The sequence below is a fragment of the Anthonomus grandis genome, chromosome 22, assembly GCF_022605725.1.
Source record: "Anthonomus grandis grandis chromosome 22, icAntGran1.3, whole genome shotgun sequence".
Taxonomy (NCBI): Eukaryota; Metazoa; Arthropoda; class Insecta; order Coleoptera; family Curculionidae; genus Anthonomus; species Anthonomus grandis.
This window is the reverse complement of record NC_065567.1, coordinates 3764579-3783135: the sequence shown is the minus strand read 5'-3', so window position 1 is coordinate 3783135 and position 18557 is coordinate 3764579. Positions and strand designations below refer to the sequence as shown.

At 32.6% G+C, this 18557-nt stretch overlaps 1 protein-coding gene across 1 annotated transcript in view; it reads left to right on the top strand.

Annotated features, from left to right (window-relative positions):
- LOC126748185 (protein adenylyltransferase Fic) overlaps positions 1-18557 on the top strand; it is a 40167-nt gene that overhangs the window by 18830 nt on the left and 2780 nt on the right. Inside the window, exon 4 of the mRNA XM_050457236.1 lies at positions 10596-10843. Coding sequence (XP_050313193.1) covers positions 10596-10843 — 248 coding nt within the window. The remainder of the gene's footprint in view (positions 1-10595; positions 10844-18557) is intronic.

Here is an 18557-nt window from a genome sequence, read left to right as displayed (position 1 = left end):
CAAAAGATAGAAGAAAATTTCAAAACCCTAATTTTTTGTAATTTTATTACGCACAAAAAAGTTCCAAGCACATTTTGTGCCAAATTACATATATTATATATTTATTTATTTTATATATATTATATATATATATATATATATATAATATATATATATATACATATATATAAACTTAAATATATGGGTGATTCCTGGACCCATTGTGTAGACATTTTTATGAAATTTGGTACATATATTCTATGCATCAAGACGCATTTTTTGATATGCAAAAAATGTTTTCTATGCCGGTGTCGTCCCTACAGGTCTTCTATGGAATATTTTTAGTGAAAAAAATACTACGCCACTGCTTTTTCTTAAAATATACATTATTTTCAAAATCCCCAATCACTTTAGCAAATTTGATCTCTTGGTTTTTTTACTTACCTTACCCTAAAAATCTGATGCGGTGTGAAAATGTTTGTTCGTCCATTGCAAGCAAATTAAGGGATCAGGTTTATTACAAGAAGTATGAAAAGTTAAAAAAATTTAATAATTTAAGAAATATTCATGTTTTTAACGCGTTTAAAAAGTAAATGGGAGTAAAAAAGTGCCGTAACACGTGTTTCGTCATCACATGCTTGTAGTAATTATAAATATTAACTTTAATTTTCTCTTAGTCAATACTTAGTATACTACTACTAAATTTTTACTTGTATTTAATAATTATGCATTCAAAAATACGCGTTTGGCTATTAACTTATTTAACTTTACATAATTTGCCTTTCATCTTTTCCTTTTCCCACCTTTTGTATATTCCTGAACTATACATATCTGTCCTTAAATTAAATACGAATGCGCAAAGAGTGGGATAAAAAGAGAAGGTGGTGCTAAGCTGTGAATTGAGTAGCAGCAATTCTGGCATTGACCGAAAACCGGATTGATCGTTAAGTGTCGACACTGTTTTACGCCCGTATTTTTCGGTAGGTGACCTACTGCACCCATCCCCAAAATATCCAGGGTAAGTTACTTTATTTACTAAGTAACTCTCTCTTTACGTTTACGAATCAGCAGGTGAGAGGTTTAGATTAACGGTTAAATTCGAATATTGAGTCAGTGAAACCTATGACTTAAGGGTTTTACTTAATTCCCTCAGGATATACATATTCCGAAGGAGTTAGCCCCCTCTTTATTTAACGCAAATAAAGACGCGGAGTCGCCTATGCATGTTTCTTATTGCTCGTTGCTATGGGCAACGAGCTGTGATTTTAAATGTAAAATTTTTCTTTATCTAGTTATGCATGAATAAATGACGTTTTCATACATAAACATCGATGATGCAACATCTGTTGTCTTAAAACGTAAGTTATTGGTGTTAAATACTATAATTTTTTTTTCTTTTTTGAGCTATTGAGTATGATTAATATCATATCATTGGCAATTAGTTCAGAAATACCTACCTAATTTTACTTTGAAAACAACGGGGTTTTAAGTGCAAAAAACGAGTTTTATTTAATTTTATTATATTAAATTAAATTATTAGATTAATTTTTTTTTATATTAATCTAATCTTAAATGAACGGCTCAAATGTATTTTATCTTAATTACACTGATTACAAAAATTGTTAAAAATGGCCACCTTCACTAAGTAGGCATGCTTCCGCTCGTCTACGCATGGAATTGCGCACACATTCAAATATTCCCAGCGTATTTCGTAGTTTCACACGAGGAAACTATTCGGTCTCTTAAATCTTCTGGAGTATTTACGGAAGTTTAATAAACTAGAGTTTTAAGGTGCCCCCTTAAAAAGAAATCTAAGCTATTGAGATCGGGGGATCTTGCTGGCCATTGTTGTGGTCCTCCGCGACCGATCCATCGATTCGGATAAACGGTATTTAAATGGTTTCGGACAATTAAACTAAAATGAACAGGGGTTTTAAACTAAAAAAACCTGCATGTACCATATTTGATTTCTTAACAGAAGTGGCACATCTTCAAGAAACCCAGGCAGTTCTTCAAAAAACTGTAAATATGACCGACCATTAAGGCGCCCTGGTAGAAAAAATAGGCCTATTAAGGTAATCACCAATAATTCCTGCCCAAACATTAACCGAAAATTGATGTTGAAAATGGGTTTTTGTTATGGCATGGGGGTTTTCTTCTGCCCACAAATGATTGTTGTGAAAATTTTGAATAGCGTTCCGAGAAAAAATTGTTTTGTCTGTGAACAAAATCTGTGACTCAAACTGCGGATTTAGTATAATATCCTGGACATACCACTGACAGAAGTTCACTCGCTGCGGAAAATCTCCGGTATGCCTGTACTCTTAAAATATGGTATGGGTATAATAAAAAATCAACCAAAATGCGGCAAACAATTTGATGATATGCAGAGTTCTAGCGATCTTCCTCGTACTCGTCTCAGGGTGTTTCGATTGCTTGCAGCACGTTCTCAATTTCAGGGGTTCTGACAGTTCGAGGTCTACCTTCCGGAGTACCTTTCTTGAATCAACCAGTTTCCCTAAGTCGACGATGAATATTTAAAATGATACGGCTATTTCGTAGGACACGATTCGGATACATTTCCTGATAAATACGTCTGGCTTCTGTTGCGTTACCATCGGCGAGGCCATACACGAAATGGTTAATAATTTCTAATAATAATTTCTGCATTGGTTGAATTTACCATTACTGATATTCAGAAAAATAGCGAAATAGCTTCAATAAATAGTTAAAAATCAAAGAAATGACCCATAGCAACCATAGCGCCCGTTGCCCATAGCGTAGCGAGCGTAGTATTTTTATTCAATTTATTCAATAGAAGACCTGTAGGGACGCCACTGGCAAAGAAATTTTTTTTTGCACATTACATGTACCAAATTTCATAAAAATGTCTACAATATTGTTTAAGTTATTATTGAAAAACTGATTTTTTTTTAAACTTTAACACCCTGTATCTCAAAAGTTAAAACGTTTAGGACATATGTTCATAGAAACTTTTTTTCTTAAAATGGGTCCAGGAATCATCCCCTTAAATATTAGCACATCTTGAATGAACACCCTGTATATATAAATATATATATACAGATCGTGTTTTCGTTCGTTACTTATAGGAAACCGCATAGAAGCGAAATTTTGCAACGTTTGCTGCGACAGAGCACCGCCCCGGCGGGCCCGAGGACGGGATTAGTAAACATCTGACTTTCGTGGGAGTTGCGTCGTTTGGCGACAGAATATCCCAAAACATTACGCGAAAATCCAGGCATTTTTAAAATATTTATTCTAATGCGGGTTTTACAGACATGACAATGTGTAAAACCCGCATAGAATTGTAATCTTAAAATGTTTAATATGCTGTGTTTTGCATAATGAAAATTAAAGCGTTATTCTAATAAAAAATAAAATATCAACTCTGATAAAAATATAATAAAAAATTAGAAATAAAACTCTAATAAACAAACTTAACAACTTCAAACATAACAACATTTTCAAATTCACCAAATAATTTTGTACATGTTTTATAAATAATATCCTTTACCTATCTTCAACTGTTTACGAAATAATTATGTTTAAATAATAATTATAATACTTTATTGCAACAGAAATTAATAAATTATATTGCATATTCTTAAAATTTATTTTATCAAATGCTGGAAGTGACTGCCATTAAGATAATTTTAAACCAATTATTTGTGTCTACACAATCATTTATGTATATAGTTCATTCACGATGAAAAGGCCAAATTCATTTAAAATTCAGGTATTTTTTCTTTCTTTTATTTTTCGGACACGTCGATTAGCATTGTCGCTTGCGCGTTTTTTACAACAAAAATTTTCTATACAGGGTACCTCAAGTAGAAACTATGGCGTCAACATTAATTTTTTTAAGTGGAATACCCTGTATATGATATTTTACAATTCTACGATATACCCTGAATACTTTTTGCATAGCACACCATAAAAGTGAGCGGTTTGTGAAATTTGACGTAATAGGCTAGTGAAACATACCTTATTAAAAAACAAAACTTTATATAATATTTATTTCAACTGATGTTCAATTTTTTGTCAATTCAATGCATTTTCGATCGACAAGTCTAATTTCTTGTTAAATTTTTGGCTTTAAATCATCAATATCCATTTTTCTAACAAATTGTGGCCACCATTTGTTAGAAAAAGTTGCATCCAGAAATTGTCGAACAGCAAGGGCAAAGTGAGGAGGTGCCCCGTCTTGTTGAAACCATATCTCGCTCGTTACTAGGTATGTCGGCCTCTTGTGGATCAAGGAATAAAACAAGTAAAGCAGGGATAAGTCCAAACTATAGAAAGTCTAAGTAGCGCTTTCCGTTGTATCGTATCGAAAAAAAAGGGTCCAAAGATTCGATATTTCACAATACTTGCCCGCGCACTGTATGTTGGGTCAAATGAGGACTTTTGGTTGCCCAATATCTGCAATTTTTCCTGTTAACGTGAGTTGGCCAGCAGAAGGTATTCTTTTAAAGCACACATAGTATAAATCCATTGAAAATAAGTAGAAGAAGTTTTGAAATAAAAAATTGATTTAAAAAACTCTTAAAAGTGTTAAATTTAATTAAAATAATAAAAATACGAACATTTGAAAGGAATCAATCATATTTAAATGTTATCACAATAAAACTCATTCAGATTATTGTAAACACTTCTAAGGAGAGAATTACAGACCTTCTTCCGAAATAGCTTAAAGAAAAGAGAAAAGCGCTGTTCAATGTGTTCCAGTAACCGATTACAGATTTTAATTTTACACATGATTGATTTGTTAATCAACGTAGAATGGGGCATTTGCAATACTAAATTAGCAGCAATTTACAAAATTTTCTCCTTAAAACTAACACACTTTTGAAAAGCCAAGAAGAGAGTGCTGACTACACAAACCCCAAAACCTTATGCCATATAATAATCTCGACTCGACGGGACTGAAAATACACCTAAGTCGATAATCTCAAATTGCATTCTGTGACGTCATCAAAATCGTGACAAAATACTTCTTCAATTGACTTAAATGAATAACGCCTATTATTATAATGTTATGAATTAATCAGAAAAGTACATATTTTCTCGAAGACGGTGGGATAATAAAAGACCAACTTCAATTTTAATGCGATAATTCGAAAACGTGTAAAAAAGTATTGTTAGAGTAGAATATTTATCGTCCTGAATCCCGGCTATTACTTAAAATGCAAACATTTCAAATGATTGTGACAATTCCTTTTTTTCTATTACTTTAAAATTAATAGGTATTTTTATAATTTACACACGTAATAATCAAAACATTTAATAACTAATATCAGCAATAATTAAACTATTTAAACTTCCAGTACGTAATTTCCAATATATAACATTTCTAAAACTAGAGTACTCATGATTCGATATCTTTTATTCTGATTGACCAATTTTTTTGTGAGAAAAATATTATTTTTAGAGTATAATTTAGAAAAAAATTAATCTAAAATCTTGCAAATAACTTATTATTAGAAGAAAATTCTAAAGAAGTCAATTTACGAGTAATAAATACAATGGAAAATAAAGCTACGTCAATAAATGAGTCGCCATATAAATTTACTTCATATAGGCCAATATAGCCATAAGGCATATAGGCCATATAGGCATAAGCCAATAATATTCCTTATTTTCACGGTAATCCTTAATTACCATAAAGAATTATACCTAATATTCTATGAAAGAAATGAACCAATAACCAAAATATCACAGATTTACGAGATTAATATATTTAACTAATTAAAAAAAAAAAGAAATTAGTAGTTTGTTTAGTTTGCTTTCATTAAGAAAAAAAAATCATCAATCCGAACACATAGACTTTTATGGGATCCGACCTCTTCCCTTAATATTGTGACACACCTATCTAATACATATAGCCGTAATGAAATATAAAATATTAGCGGAAGATTTTTAAAATATAGTCCTATTTTCTGTTTAAACTACTGAATTATCGTCAGCTACATTATCGTCACAGTATAGACCTCTTTGATTACTTCTTAGTTTTTCGTTGTTAATCTACGTTCTTCTATAATTTCCATTTGTATTAATACAGAAATAGTTTATAGGTAAACATAAAAGATTAACAAAACCTAATTTTGTTCTACAAAATGGCAATATTTGATTTGGCAACATCGTTGGATCTCGCGTTATGCGGTGACTTTAGGTCGGATCTCGAGTTTCACCATATATTTAGTGGATCTCGGGTTGATATATATACATGGTATATATAAAGGAGTTGAAAAAATCTACCCCTCTCATGATCCCATTAATTGAACCACTTTGTTAAATATATTAACAAATTATTGCTTCCATATATTAAGGGCTTCAGGTGGATCTCAGGTAGTCCACGATATGATCGGATCTCGACTTGATAGAAAGAAGTGTAAGTGTAATATATATATATATATATATATATATATATATATATATACCATGTCCTAAACTCGACCGTTGACGATTAAACACAATAAAAGGCTATTTTTGGAAGAGTTATTTATATCAAGCAACCTATCAGTTATTGTTTGGTTATTTACATTTGTGGTTGGTGTTTTTGATTGTTAACTTGATATATATATATATATATCAAGTTATAGTAGTATATATATATATATATGATATATATATATATATATCAAGTTAACAATCAAAAACACCAACCACAAATGTAAATAACCAAACAATAACTGATAGGTTGCTTGATATAAATAACTCTTCCAAAAATAGCCTTTTATTGTGTTTAATCGTCAACGGTCGAGTTTAGGACATGGTACATAAAATGTACTTAGAATTTGATGTAGAACCTAAATCTAAAATAAAAAATAGGTGTTTACATTTAAAAAAATTACGTTGATGACCGTAACTTATTTTTGGGCCACCCTGTATACATAAAATTATAGTAAGAAAACCCGCAGTTAAAAATAAAAATCGACATATCCGAGCGTTTTTTTTTTGAACATACCCCTGAATTTTAAATGAATTTATTCCAACCTTTACGTTCGCACTGTAGATATATATATATATACAGATTGTGTTATCGTTTGCACATCATTTACCCAAAATAATGGCAACACCGCTTGGTTGCGGCTTGCAGGCGGTGGAATTTTTGAACCGTGAGTCAGCAGATCTCACTTTGCTGTGTTACTGCACGTTGCATTAATAATTTTTAACCATTATTTTCGTGTTTTTTTCACTATGGCTGTTTATACCCCTTCCGAAAGAGTTCAACTAATTAAATGGTTTTATGGAGGCAATTCGGCAGTACAATGTAGAGATTTGTTTTCAGTGACATTTGAGAATAGACCGATTCCTTATGCAAAAACGGTTTTAAATGTGGTTACAAATTTTGAGACATCTTTTTGTCTTCAAGATTATAAAAAATGCCACACAAAACGTCAAGAACCAACTACCTGTTGAAATGGTCCAGCATATAGAACGGCGGGAAGAAATGGTTTGCAGTACCCTAGAACTTGATTCGACACGGTCCACTAGAAGTGTTGGAGAGGAACTGGGAATGACCAATAAAACTGTTTTTCGTGTCTGGAAAAAATATGGGTACAAATGTTTCAAGTATTCAAAAACTCAGGAAATATTTCCTGAAGGCCAGTGGCGAAGAATGGAATTTTGTGAAACCATGATGGAAAAGGCAAATGAAAACGAATATTTTTTAAAAAATATTTTGTTTTCTGATAAATCTTCTTTTCCATTACATGGCAAACACAATCCTTCCATTGTTCGTTATTGATCTCAGGAAAACGAGCACAGAAGTTTTCAGTTTCGTACCCAGTTCGTACTCAGAAATTGAATGTTGTAATGCAGGTATTTTGGGCGACAATGTTATAGGGCTATTTTTATTGATGGCACTTTAAACGCCCACAAGTACCTTGAGTTGCTGCCAAACCAAGTTCTTTCTGCCATTCAAATCCCACCTGATGTAGACCTGGGATCGGTTTATTTTCAGCAAGATGGCTGTCCTGCTCATAACGCGGCTAGGGTAAAAGAATTTTTAACAAATACTTTTCCTAACTGCCTTATTAGTGGGACTGACGATATTAAATGACCTCCTAGATCTCCAGATTTGTCTCCAAATGACTTTGAATTGAATTGACGAAACAGTGGGCTGCCAAGGCAGTTGTGCATATAGGTCTCCTGATGGACCCGTCATGCTCCACCGGGGGTTACCAGAGCCCAACGGCCTTAGAGAAACCGATAAGGCTATCTGGTCTGAAGGACTTAAAGTCGCTCGGTACACTGAAAGTGTTACCCAAGTATTTGAACCTGACGCGCGTGAGTGCTGGGCACTCCCCGACTACATGGTCAACGGTTTCATCCTCCTCACAGCACCATCGGCATTCCGGGTTGTCCGCAATACCGATAGTATGGAGATGGCTTCTTAAGTGACCGGTTAAAAGACCTGTCACTAGCCGAATTTCGCGTCTTTTTAGGTTTTAGGCGTAGTAGATTTTTGGTGAGACAGACAGAGGGTCCACCTATGTGCGCTTTGGCCTGTCTCATACCAGGGGACTCAGTCCATCTTCGGTGGGTCCACTTGTCCAGCAGACCCTTCAATGACGCGACCGCAACGCATTTGGAGATACCAACTATGGGTTCCGGCTTCATCGGCACATTCGCGGATCCCAGTCTGGCAAGAGAGTCCGCTTCCTCATTACCTGCATGGCCTGAATGGCCAGGTATCCAGACGAGCTGGACCCTGCATCCAACCTGTACCAGTTTTTTCAGGACTTTTATGCACTCTAGTACAAGCTTGGAGCTTACCTTTGCGGCCGTGATAGCCTTAATGGCAGCTGTGCTGTCCGAGCATATTGATACAACTGTATTGCGGTGTCCGCTGCTTAGGATTTTCTGTCCGCATTTTAATACAGCGAATACTTCGGCCTGGAAGACAATGGCGTGCTCCCCCAGCGAGTATGCCCATCTGGTATGTGGGATCCCACCAATAAGCCCTGATCCAGCTCTGTTATTCATTCTGGAGCCATCTGTGTACCAGATGGCCCCCCTATTTAGCAATGCAGGTCTGTTGGAATGCTGCCACTCCTCTCTACCTGCAATGTGCGTCACGAATCCCTCGCAGTCCACAGTCACTGGAGCCATGCAGTCACTGCCCATCAGAAGGAGAGGACATTCCTGTATGGCCCGTGACCAAATTTTTGCGTGACCGGTCTCGCCAGCACGTAGTTCGCCGAGGACGTATAGCCTGTACGCAGTCCTCATTCCATATGACTTTTATCTGTGGGGTTACCTTAAGCAGACCGTTTACAAGCATGAATTTAGTTGGCCAACAAATTTAGAGGAGTTGCGAAATAAAATTGTCGAAGGAGTCAATTCCATTTTACCTGAAACTCTTTTGGAGGTGCGAAATAGCTTTAACGATAGGTTAAGTTTTTGTTTAGCGAAAGAAGGCGGTTTATTTGAGACTTTTATTTAAAAAATGATATGTTGTTAAGTTTATTTATTAGAGTTTTATTTCTGATTTTTTATTATATTTTTATCAGAGTTGATATTTTATTCTTTATTAGAATAACGCTTTAAGTTTCATTATGCAAAACACAGCATATTAAACATTTTAAGATTACAATTCTATGCGGGTTTTACACATTGTCATGTCTGTAAAATCCGCATTAGAATAAATATTTTAAAAATGCCTGGATTTTCGCGTAATGTTTTGGGATATTCTGTCGCCAAACGACGCAACTCCCACGAAAGTCAGATGTTTACTAATCCCGTCCTCGGACCGGCCGGGGCGGTGCTCTGTCGCAGCCACTCGTACACGCGCGACGTTGCAAAATTTCGCCTCTATGCGGTTTTCTATAGGTAACGAACGAAAATAGGATCTGTGTATATATATATATATATGTATATATAATAAAAATTTAGATCTATCAAGTAAACAAAAAAAAGAACCTAAGGGACGCCTTTCTGCTTATTAAACAAAACAATAATATTCTACTAATTCAGGCTTAAATCAAAAGTTAAGTGTTAAAGTATCCTACCCTTATTTTTTTTAAAGTTAAAGGTAGTAGCCTTTGAAAAGAAAATAAAAATGAGAAAATAATAGTCATCATAATCTGAATCTGAAGAACTTTCATCTTCATCTTGCAACTCTAACTCAAGATTTTCAAAATTATAAAAGTATTAGATTTATTGTTGTGATCACCAAATACCAAATATTCACTTATGTTATCTGTATCTTTTTGTTTTAAGAGGGGTTGTCTTAATGTTGCTAAGTAAGGATCTGAAGTTAGTAACAATGATGTCAGTAAGTCTTTGTTGCAGTTGGCTCTTGATGATTTTCTTGTATGATTAAGTCGTGCATTCTAGCCTCCAAAGCGTCTTCTGACAATTTTCCGATAGGAATATCTACATTTTTTATGAACTCAACCCCGTGAACTAGCAATTTGTGAATTGTACAAGGCTTAACAAGGCCAACTATAAAGATACATGAGTATTTTAAACTTAGAAATTATTATGAAAGTGAGTTTTATCAACAGTACTTAGGCTCTTGGCTTTTTCTTATACAGATTTTAATAATTAGTTAAAATATTACCTGCAAAGTAATTCATTTTTTGCAGGTATTTATTGGTAGTCATATTCCGCCCCCGCCTGAGGAAATACCAGCCTTAATGAACAATTACGCAGAATGGCTCAATTCTGAAGAAGCTCATAGTATGCATCCAGTAAGATATGCAGCATTGGCTCATTATAAATTAGTTGATATTCATCCTTTTGTTGACGGAAATGGACGCACAAGTAGACTAATAATGAACCTCATTCTGCTTAAATCGGGATATCCACCAGTCATGATTTTGAAAGAACAAAGGTTAGTAGTGTAGGTTTTTTCAGCATAGATCTATAGTTCAGTTCAGAGATCTATTAGAATCTTTGATGTGCCGCGAATAGTCCGTGCGCCGGTGTTGCTTGTATTGTCACATAGCATGCATGTTTAAATCGCAAAATTTTATGTTGAAAGAATCATAAAGTAATATTCTAAGCGATATTTAATAATTTCATTAAATAAATAAATGTTGTGGCGTTAACTTTACAGTGTTACTATTTTGCCAAGAGTTTGCAGACGCTCAGAATTATTGGAGGCTTGGGATTGTTCAAAGGTTCACTTATGATTGACTTAAGAATCTAAACGTGATTATAACTATTAAATAAGAGGGCGCCACTTTTTTTTTGTAAATGAAAGAAAACTAAGAAAAAAGATTTGGTATATAGGTTTCAATTAACAATTAAATGACCCTGGATAAAGTAGATTTTAAGAGGCAAAAAAAAATTATTTTAACAATACAACCAAATTATATTTACATCAAAGATATGTATGCACCTCATTTTCTAATCTGTTAAATGTTAATAATTTATTATGAATTAAAATATGAATAATGTTGATATGATTAAATAAAATAAGTTTGTCAAAAGTAACATTTAAATTATGATTAAGCTACTAGGTAGATTTCAGCACTTGAAAAATAAATTGCAATTATTAAAGTTTTTAGTAAATATTTGTATTACGCAGGGGAAAGTTCATGAACCTTTTTACCTAAGGCATATCAGCCTTAACCGAATTATATCTACTTAACCACCAAAAAAGGTACTGAAAAATACTGAACAAAAAATAACTGAAATTATAGATAAGAAATTGACGTATTAAATTATGATATTGATTAAATATTTGTAGCAATAAATTGAAACTAAAAGTATATTAATAAAAATTTAAATAAGTGAGACAAATCTATGGTTAATAATATTTAAATAAATGGAATGAAGTGGCCTGTGTATTCCTCCAAGAAATGAACGGCTAGCCTTCAAAACCGAGGCTGTGAATGTATGCCATTTGTAGCTTAGCTATCCGGACTGGGAATATCTAATACTAGCTCTAGTTCTGGCTCCAACTCCACCGCTTTCATCAATTTCGAAAAAAATTGCTTTTGATTTCGGGGAAATCAAAAGCCTGCAGCCATCAACAATTGAAAAAGAATAAAGAGGAAAACAGAAAAGTAAAACCCTAAAACAACGGTTGCCATTGTATTCACTGTCGATAAAAATTAATGGCGTTCAAAATGTGACACTCACCTTGCTTTTCAATATCTGTCCATCAAAATCTTGAACATCCTGCACCAGAATTATGAAATAAAAAGTTCCCTAAAGGAACAAGATTAAGGAATATAAATTATAAACCATATTGGCCACTTCCTGCTTCACAAATTTCGGAAATAAGAAACTGGCCTTTTACGTGCGCTTCTACCTGCCACACGGGAACAAGTCCTCGAAAAATGGATGCAGTACCGACTAAATAAGTAACGACCCCACCTCTCGCCTGAGCTGTCAATATCAATCCAATCAGAGAAAACATTAATTAAGACCAACCAGAAGAGTGACGGACCGTCAACAGAAAGTATAAATAATTAAACCAGGAGAGTGATGCGTTACAGTAGTAATGTGTCATTGATAGTGCGAATTTAAAGAAATATGAATAAAAGAAGTTGACTGAAATTATTAATATAATTATTGAAATTAATGAAATATCAATGGAGCGTTAGTAAAAATAAGGAGTAGAAAAATAAAACGCTACAATGTTTTAAGCATTTTTTTAAGAATTTATACATTTGATTCGTAAAATTTGACTACATGCGCCCACGTACTATTTTGTTAGACGCCTGACCTCAGTCACAGCCACTCAAGCATGAAAAGTTGTACAGGTCCGGCTTTAAAATTTATTTGTATTTAAAACTTTATTATTCGGGATTTTTGGGTTTAGTTTTATTAAGTTAGAAATTCAGGATAGTTGATAGCAAGATAATATTTAATTTAACTATAAGATTTAAGTACGTAAAATGAGTTAAAAACCAAAAACTTTTATTTAAAAAGTTTAGTTTTTAGCGCCATCAGTGGAGTGTTTATAACAAGTGATGAGAGAATAGGTGGTAAGAATTACTTAGGCCCATTTATTTTTTGGATTAATTCAATAAATATTTACTTTTTCACACAAAAGGGTAAAATGTTTTGGTTTGTCTTCAAATTTTATATATTTCCTTTTTTTGGGTATTGAGATTTATTTTTACTTGGTTGTGATTATTAATAGGGATTTTGGCTGCCATATTTAATGTCCTTTATTATTGTTTTTTTTTAATTAATACATATTATGATATATTATTATAATAATATACTCATGAAAACCCCCATCTCTATATTTAGCACCAACTTCTTTTGATAAAAAGTAATTATGTAGTCAGAAGAGTAGAAATATATTTTTTAAAATAAACTTTTACATTAAAAATCATCTAGCTGTCTATATTTTAAGCGTTTAAAAGTCACAAGTTTTACTTATAAAAAAATACACTTTACATCCTGAATGTAATATTTATTAATTTGTTTGCCTCGTATTTAGTTATTGTACATATTAGGAGAGATTAGATAAAAATTAACAAAAATAAATGCTTATACTAACAACTAAAAATCTTATACAAAACACTACATTTTAAGTATACTGGATCCTAAAACTACAGTGAGGATACTAAATACTTCTATCAATTGAACCACTCTTTTGAATCTGGCCTAAAGAGTTAATACAATTTTCTAAATTCTGTTTGTTTGCCTTTGTTCTTTAGCAGTTTCTTCCATTAAGGAAGGAAACAGTTTCTCTGTTGCCGCTATGGATTCCAACTTCATATCGCACATCAACATATGGATAGTAAAGCATTACATTATATATACTTTATTGCGTCGCTGAAGGACAAACAGGGGCAGTAAGCTGAAAAAAAAAACTTTAAACTTGTTTAATTAATAAAAATATGGTTTTCTTACTATGGCAAAAAAGAGACTTTTCCCAGGGAATGGAAATCATACATCAATCATAAATGTATCATGCCATGTTTCGTCTAAATAATATATGGATCTTTCTTCCTCCCAAAATTTTTAAAATTTTCTTCAAATATTCTATACACCAATTCCATTACAGCAGCTCTTTTGTTAATCTTAAGCTTAAATCCAAGCTTTATCAGGTATCTCCGCAAGATTGAGACTGAGAAATGTTTGTCCCTTGCCGATAAGGTGTCCTTAACTATCTCTATGGTCAGAACCTCATTGTTTTTGTATTTAGAATACACACCTTTCCTTAGCAATTTGGCAATATCCGTGTCAAGTCCCTTTGATTGTCCTGAATCTTTCCTTTTTATTCTGCCCTTTAATCCTTTTTTTTACAGGCATTATGTATTATAGGGAACCTCTGTTAAAAACGCTGTTTTTTTTGCAAAGCACTACAATTATTTGTGAACTGAGGATCATTCCTTAGATTGTTATAGATATTTAGATAAATTTGTTTGACGTCTGTACTTAAACAATTATGTTTTAAAACTGCTTGATTTTCCTCTGTAGCTTCTACTTCCCTTGCTTCTTTTTGCTTCCTCAACACTAGAAAATTAACTATCAGAACTATGTAAGTCTAAATCACTCTCCAGATCACTTTTATTGTTTTCATCACAAATGTTATTGTCTTTTTTGTGCACCCACGGTCTCCATAAGCCCGCACAAACACTTTCCTCTTCATTTGTCAAATTTTCCTGCCAATTTTCCCAGGGTTGAAACATTTCAAGTCTTTAGGTATGATACCAAAACAAATCCACAAACACAAATTAAAAAAAAAACACACTTCCTCACAGTAAAAACCGCAAAAAAATTTGACGAATACAGGCCAAATTTTAAATTCTCCACTTTCATAAACGTGTAAAAAGCAAAACCCATCAAATAATAAAAACCTCACATGGCCCCCCTCCCAACTATTAAAGGTGATAGACCCATCCAACAACTATTTTAAAGGCGATAGACTCATCCTTAAAGGTCTCTTTAAAAACACGTCGAAAGTAATACAAAAAGAGCCCAAAAATTTATTTCGGTACGGCCCCGTAATTCTCATAATCAGTGGGATAGAGAGAGATACACAATCACTTGCACAGCCTAAAGTAGGAATCGCCAGAACGCAGGTGTTTTATCTTTGTTTAATAGACTGGCTAAAAAGAGGTGACAAGTCTGTGAGTGCTGGAAGTGTTTAAAATATTTTGTAAGATGCTTGGATTTTAGTCCGCGGTCAATTTTTTAATATTATTTTCTTGTGATATTATTTTCTTTCTAAAAATTGACATTTTCAAATCAAAAATAAAAAATAGTATAAAACATGGGGTTTTACGTATATTTAAAATTTCATAGATAAATAATATAAAACTTTGCCATTTAAACATGTATATCATGCGACAATAAATATGACATAGGCGCACGGATTAGTGCGGCATCTGTGACACATCAAAGATTCTAATAGATCTCTGAGCTGGACTTTACCACATTATATATTCGTAGTCCCGGGATTTTCTTACACTCGATTACTCGAGTGTAAAAAAAGGTGAGAAGTTAGCAAAGTTTTTCTGGTCACACTTTTAGAAACGCGGCAAGCTTGCAGATTTTATTTTAGTATGTGATTTTATGAGTCGTATTAAATACTTTTTGTTACACAACAAGAAACCTTTTAACGGTCTATTTGTAAAAAATCTGCAGGAAAATTCTTGTGGTGCGAGATCGGCAAAAACATGCCCTTCAAAATCTCAAAAATCAAAATTTTAATTATTAAATGTACTACACCATTCTATTATTTTTTTTTAATTGGTATCGGCAGTTAAAATAACCTAGAAACGGATCTTGTTCCTCCTCTCTAATTGCCAGTATACCAGATCAGTAAAAGTCAGTACTTTACTTATATTTTTATTTATCATAATTATTTTTGGTTCCTATAAAATGGATTAATTTTCTGAAAATTTTCTACAAAATATGTTGTTGGATTGTTACTTCCCCAGTATTTTATATGATTGAAATAATTACGTCATATATCTTAGCACAGATATAACGGACAAACAGAGACATACCAATGCATTAAAAAATAGCATATGAAAAGGAAGTCAACTCTGTAAAGTTGGCGTCCACTGGACTTTGGACCGAATTAATGGCTGTGTTGCCAATATGATAGTTGAATGATTTGTTTTAATCTACTTTTAGAATTTTCGCAATAAACAGTATGTCGCAATGTATTTATTGCGGCAGTTAGTCAGTTTTTAGGTGCTAGATAAATTGTAAATAAATGAATAATTTTTATTTTAATATATTGCATTCTGTCTCTACTCGCTTGAGTAAAGACTATTATCTCAAATATGTCGAGGTTCAAACAATAAGTGCGAATATTTTCTTATTTCTATTTTTTTCGTCCTATAAGAAATAAAAGAAAAACAAAATCGTGTTTTTTAATAAAATATTCTTTTAAAATCATAACAGCTTATAAGATGCTAGTTTATTATAAGAAAAGAAACTGAATTAAATAAATATCAAATAAATATAATAGATTTATTTTTACAAGAGAAACCATCTAAAACTCCCAAATAAATAACTTCATTGGTTTTTTAGTAAAATAAATCAAATTTGATATGTAGGTATGTGACCTAAATGCTATATGTTACACAAAAATTATTTTAAAGATATTTTTTATGATCTGGCGTAGTATGTTAAAGAACTTTACTTTTGCAACACTAAAATACAGAGAAATCACTCAAACTGTGTTGTGGATTTGTTATATTATTAAAAACATTGATTTAATTTTAATTCGCCTAAGTTAAAATCTATTTCGCAAGAGATTTAAACCAGATTACCAGAATAAATTCAAATCAAATTAAGTTTGTTCATAATAATTTTTCGTAGTCGATGGTACGGTTCTATAAAAGGGACCGCTCTTAGATGTCATTCGGTGCTAATCTTTACCATTGCAGTTATTTTATTTCATAGTGACTTTTTTAAATTTATTGGTAGGTCTTTCTAAAGTGCCTTCAATAATTAGAAAAGTTTAATTTAACGGAAAACCACCAAATAACATCCAATAAACTAATAATTCTCTACGATCCAGCAACAATAAATGTTTGTATAACATTTTCAGCACGACGTAAATGCAGTAATAGAGCATGTACACACATGCGCGACACCCAGGGACATTAAATTATTTTAATTACAAAGTGGTTTAAATTTTCAAATGAAATATTTTTTATAACTATAAGTGGAGATACCCCAAAAACAATTTAGTTATGACGTGATATCAAAATAGTAATTTTCGTGAGAAAAATTGAAATTTATATACAACAAATTTCATTCCAAGGATTTCGGCTTACTATATTTACCTTCTCTCAACCCTCTTTAGATGATGTGTGTTGAAACAGTCACATTATGAGCTCCGCGCAGATGACTTGTTAAATGTGGTGCTATTACTGTATCACTTCTTCGAGCTTCTAACTGAACATATTGATCCATATGAGCAGTAGTCACCCTTGGTCGACCCAAATGCCTTTCGCGTATCGTTCCAATCTCCCGATAACGGCTCCAGAGGCGAGAAATGACGCTCTGAGTGGTACTTATTGCTTTGGCTAAATCAATTTGCCTCAATCATCCCCACATCACTTAAGATCTCATATCTGCCAAATGACTGGCATATTTAAACAATTTAAAAAACACTTTTGCAGTACTAGACTTGATAAAGAACTACTAATCTTATACAGGGTGTCCCATTTTGGGTACTTTTGCGGGATATCTCCGTTATTTTTAGAGATAGAGAGTTGTGGTTTTCGCGACACTGTGCTACTTTTCCGTAAAACTAAAGATGCCGTCAACAAAATGTTCATAGCCCTTTTAGTTTTTAAGATACAGAGCATTTTTGAAAATTTTGCATTTTGGGACCCCCATCGTATCTCCGTTATCTTTAAAGTTTTTCTAGTAACAACTCATTCTTATAATTTTTTTCTGTAGAATCCAGTGGTGTAGATATATATATTTTTTTGATTAATAGTTTTTGAGTTATAACCTAAACTTATATTTTTTAAGGGGAACAATCTGTATATTTATAGTTCATAATATTGGCATTTTTTTACCTTTTTAAAAATATTTAACAGTATGGACTTATTTTCAAAAATACTCAAATAAAGAACAATTTTCTAAATTTAAATAATTAAATTCATACTTTAATCGGGGGCCATGGCTATCTATAACAAGAAACAAAAAAATTACAAATAAATAAATAAATGTCAACTAGGTTTTGATTGACATTTCTTTGTTTTTAATTGAGTTTATGCTCCAAAACCCATTTATTTTCATTATTTGTGAATTTGGCTAAAAAATGGCAGCATTTGAAAATTACGAAATGCTTGTATGTTTTATACAAAGCAATGAAAATGCTGAAGAAGCTTCGGAACTATATTTCCATAGGTAAGTAGAAAGCCGTTATATGACTACCTACCTATTTTTAATGTTGTAATTTTATGCTTAGTTGGTATCCAGAGTCGAGTCCTAAAGCATATAGTAAAGAAAATAGTAAAGAAAAAGAAATAGATGTTTTAGGTTATATAGAAGCGACACCCTCGGGCTCATGCTCTAAAAATCGAAAAAGAAATTGGATGCCAAAAACTGAAGCACAAAAAATCCTTAAAAAAAATATAAAAAATATTAAAAATAAAAAT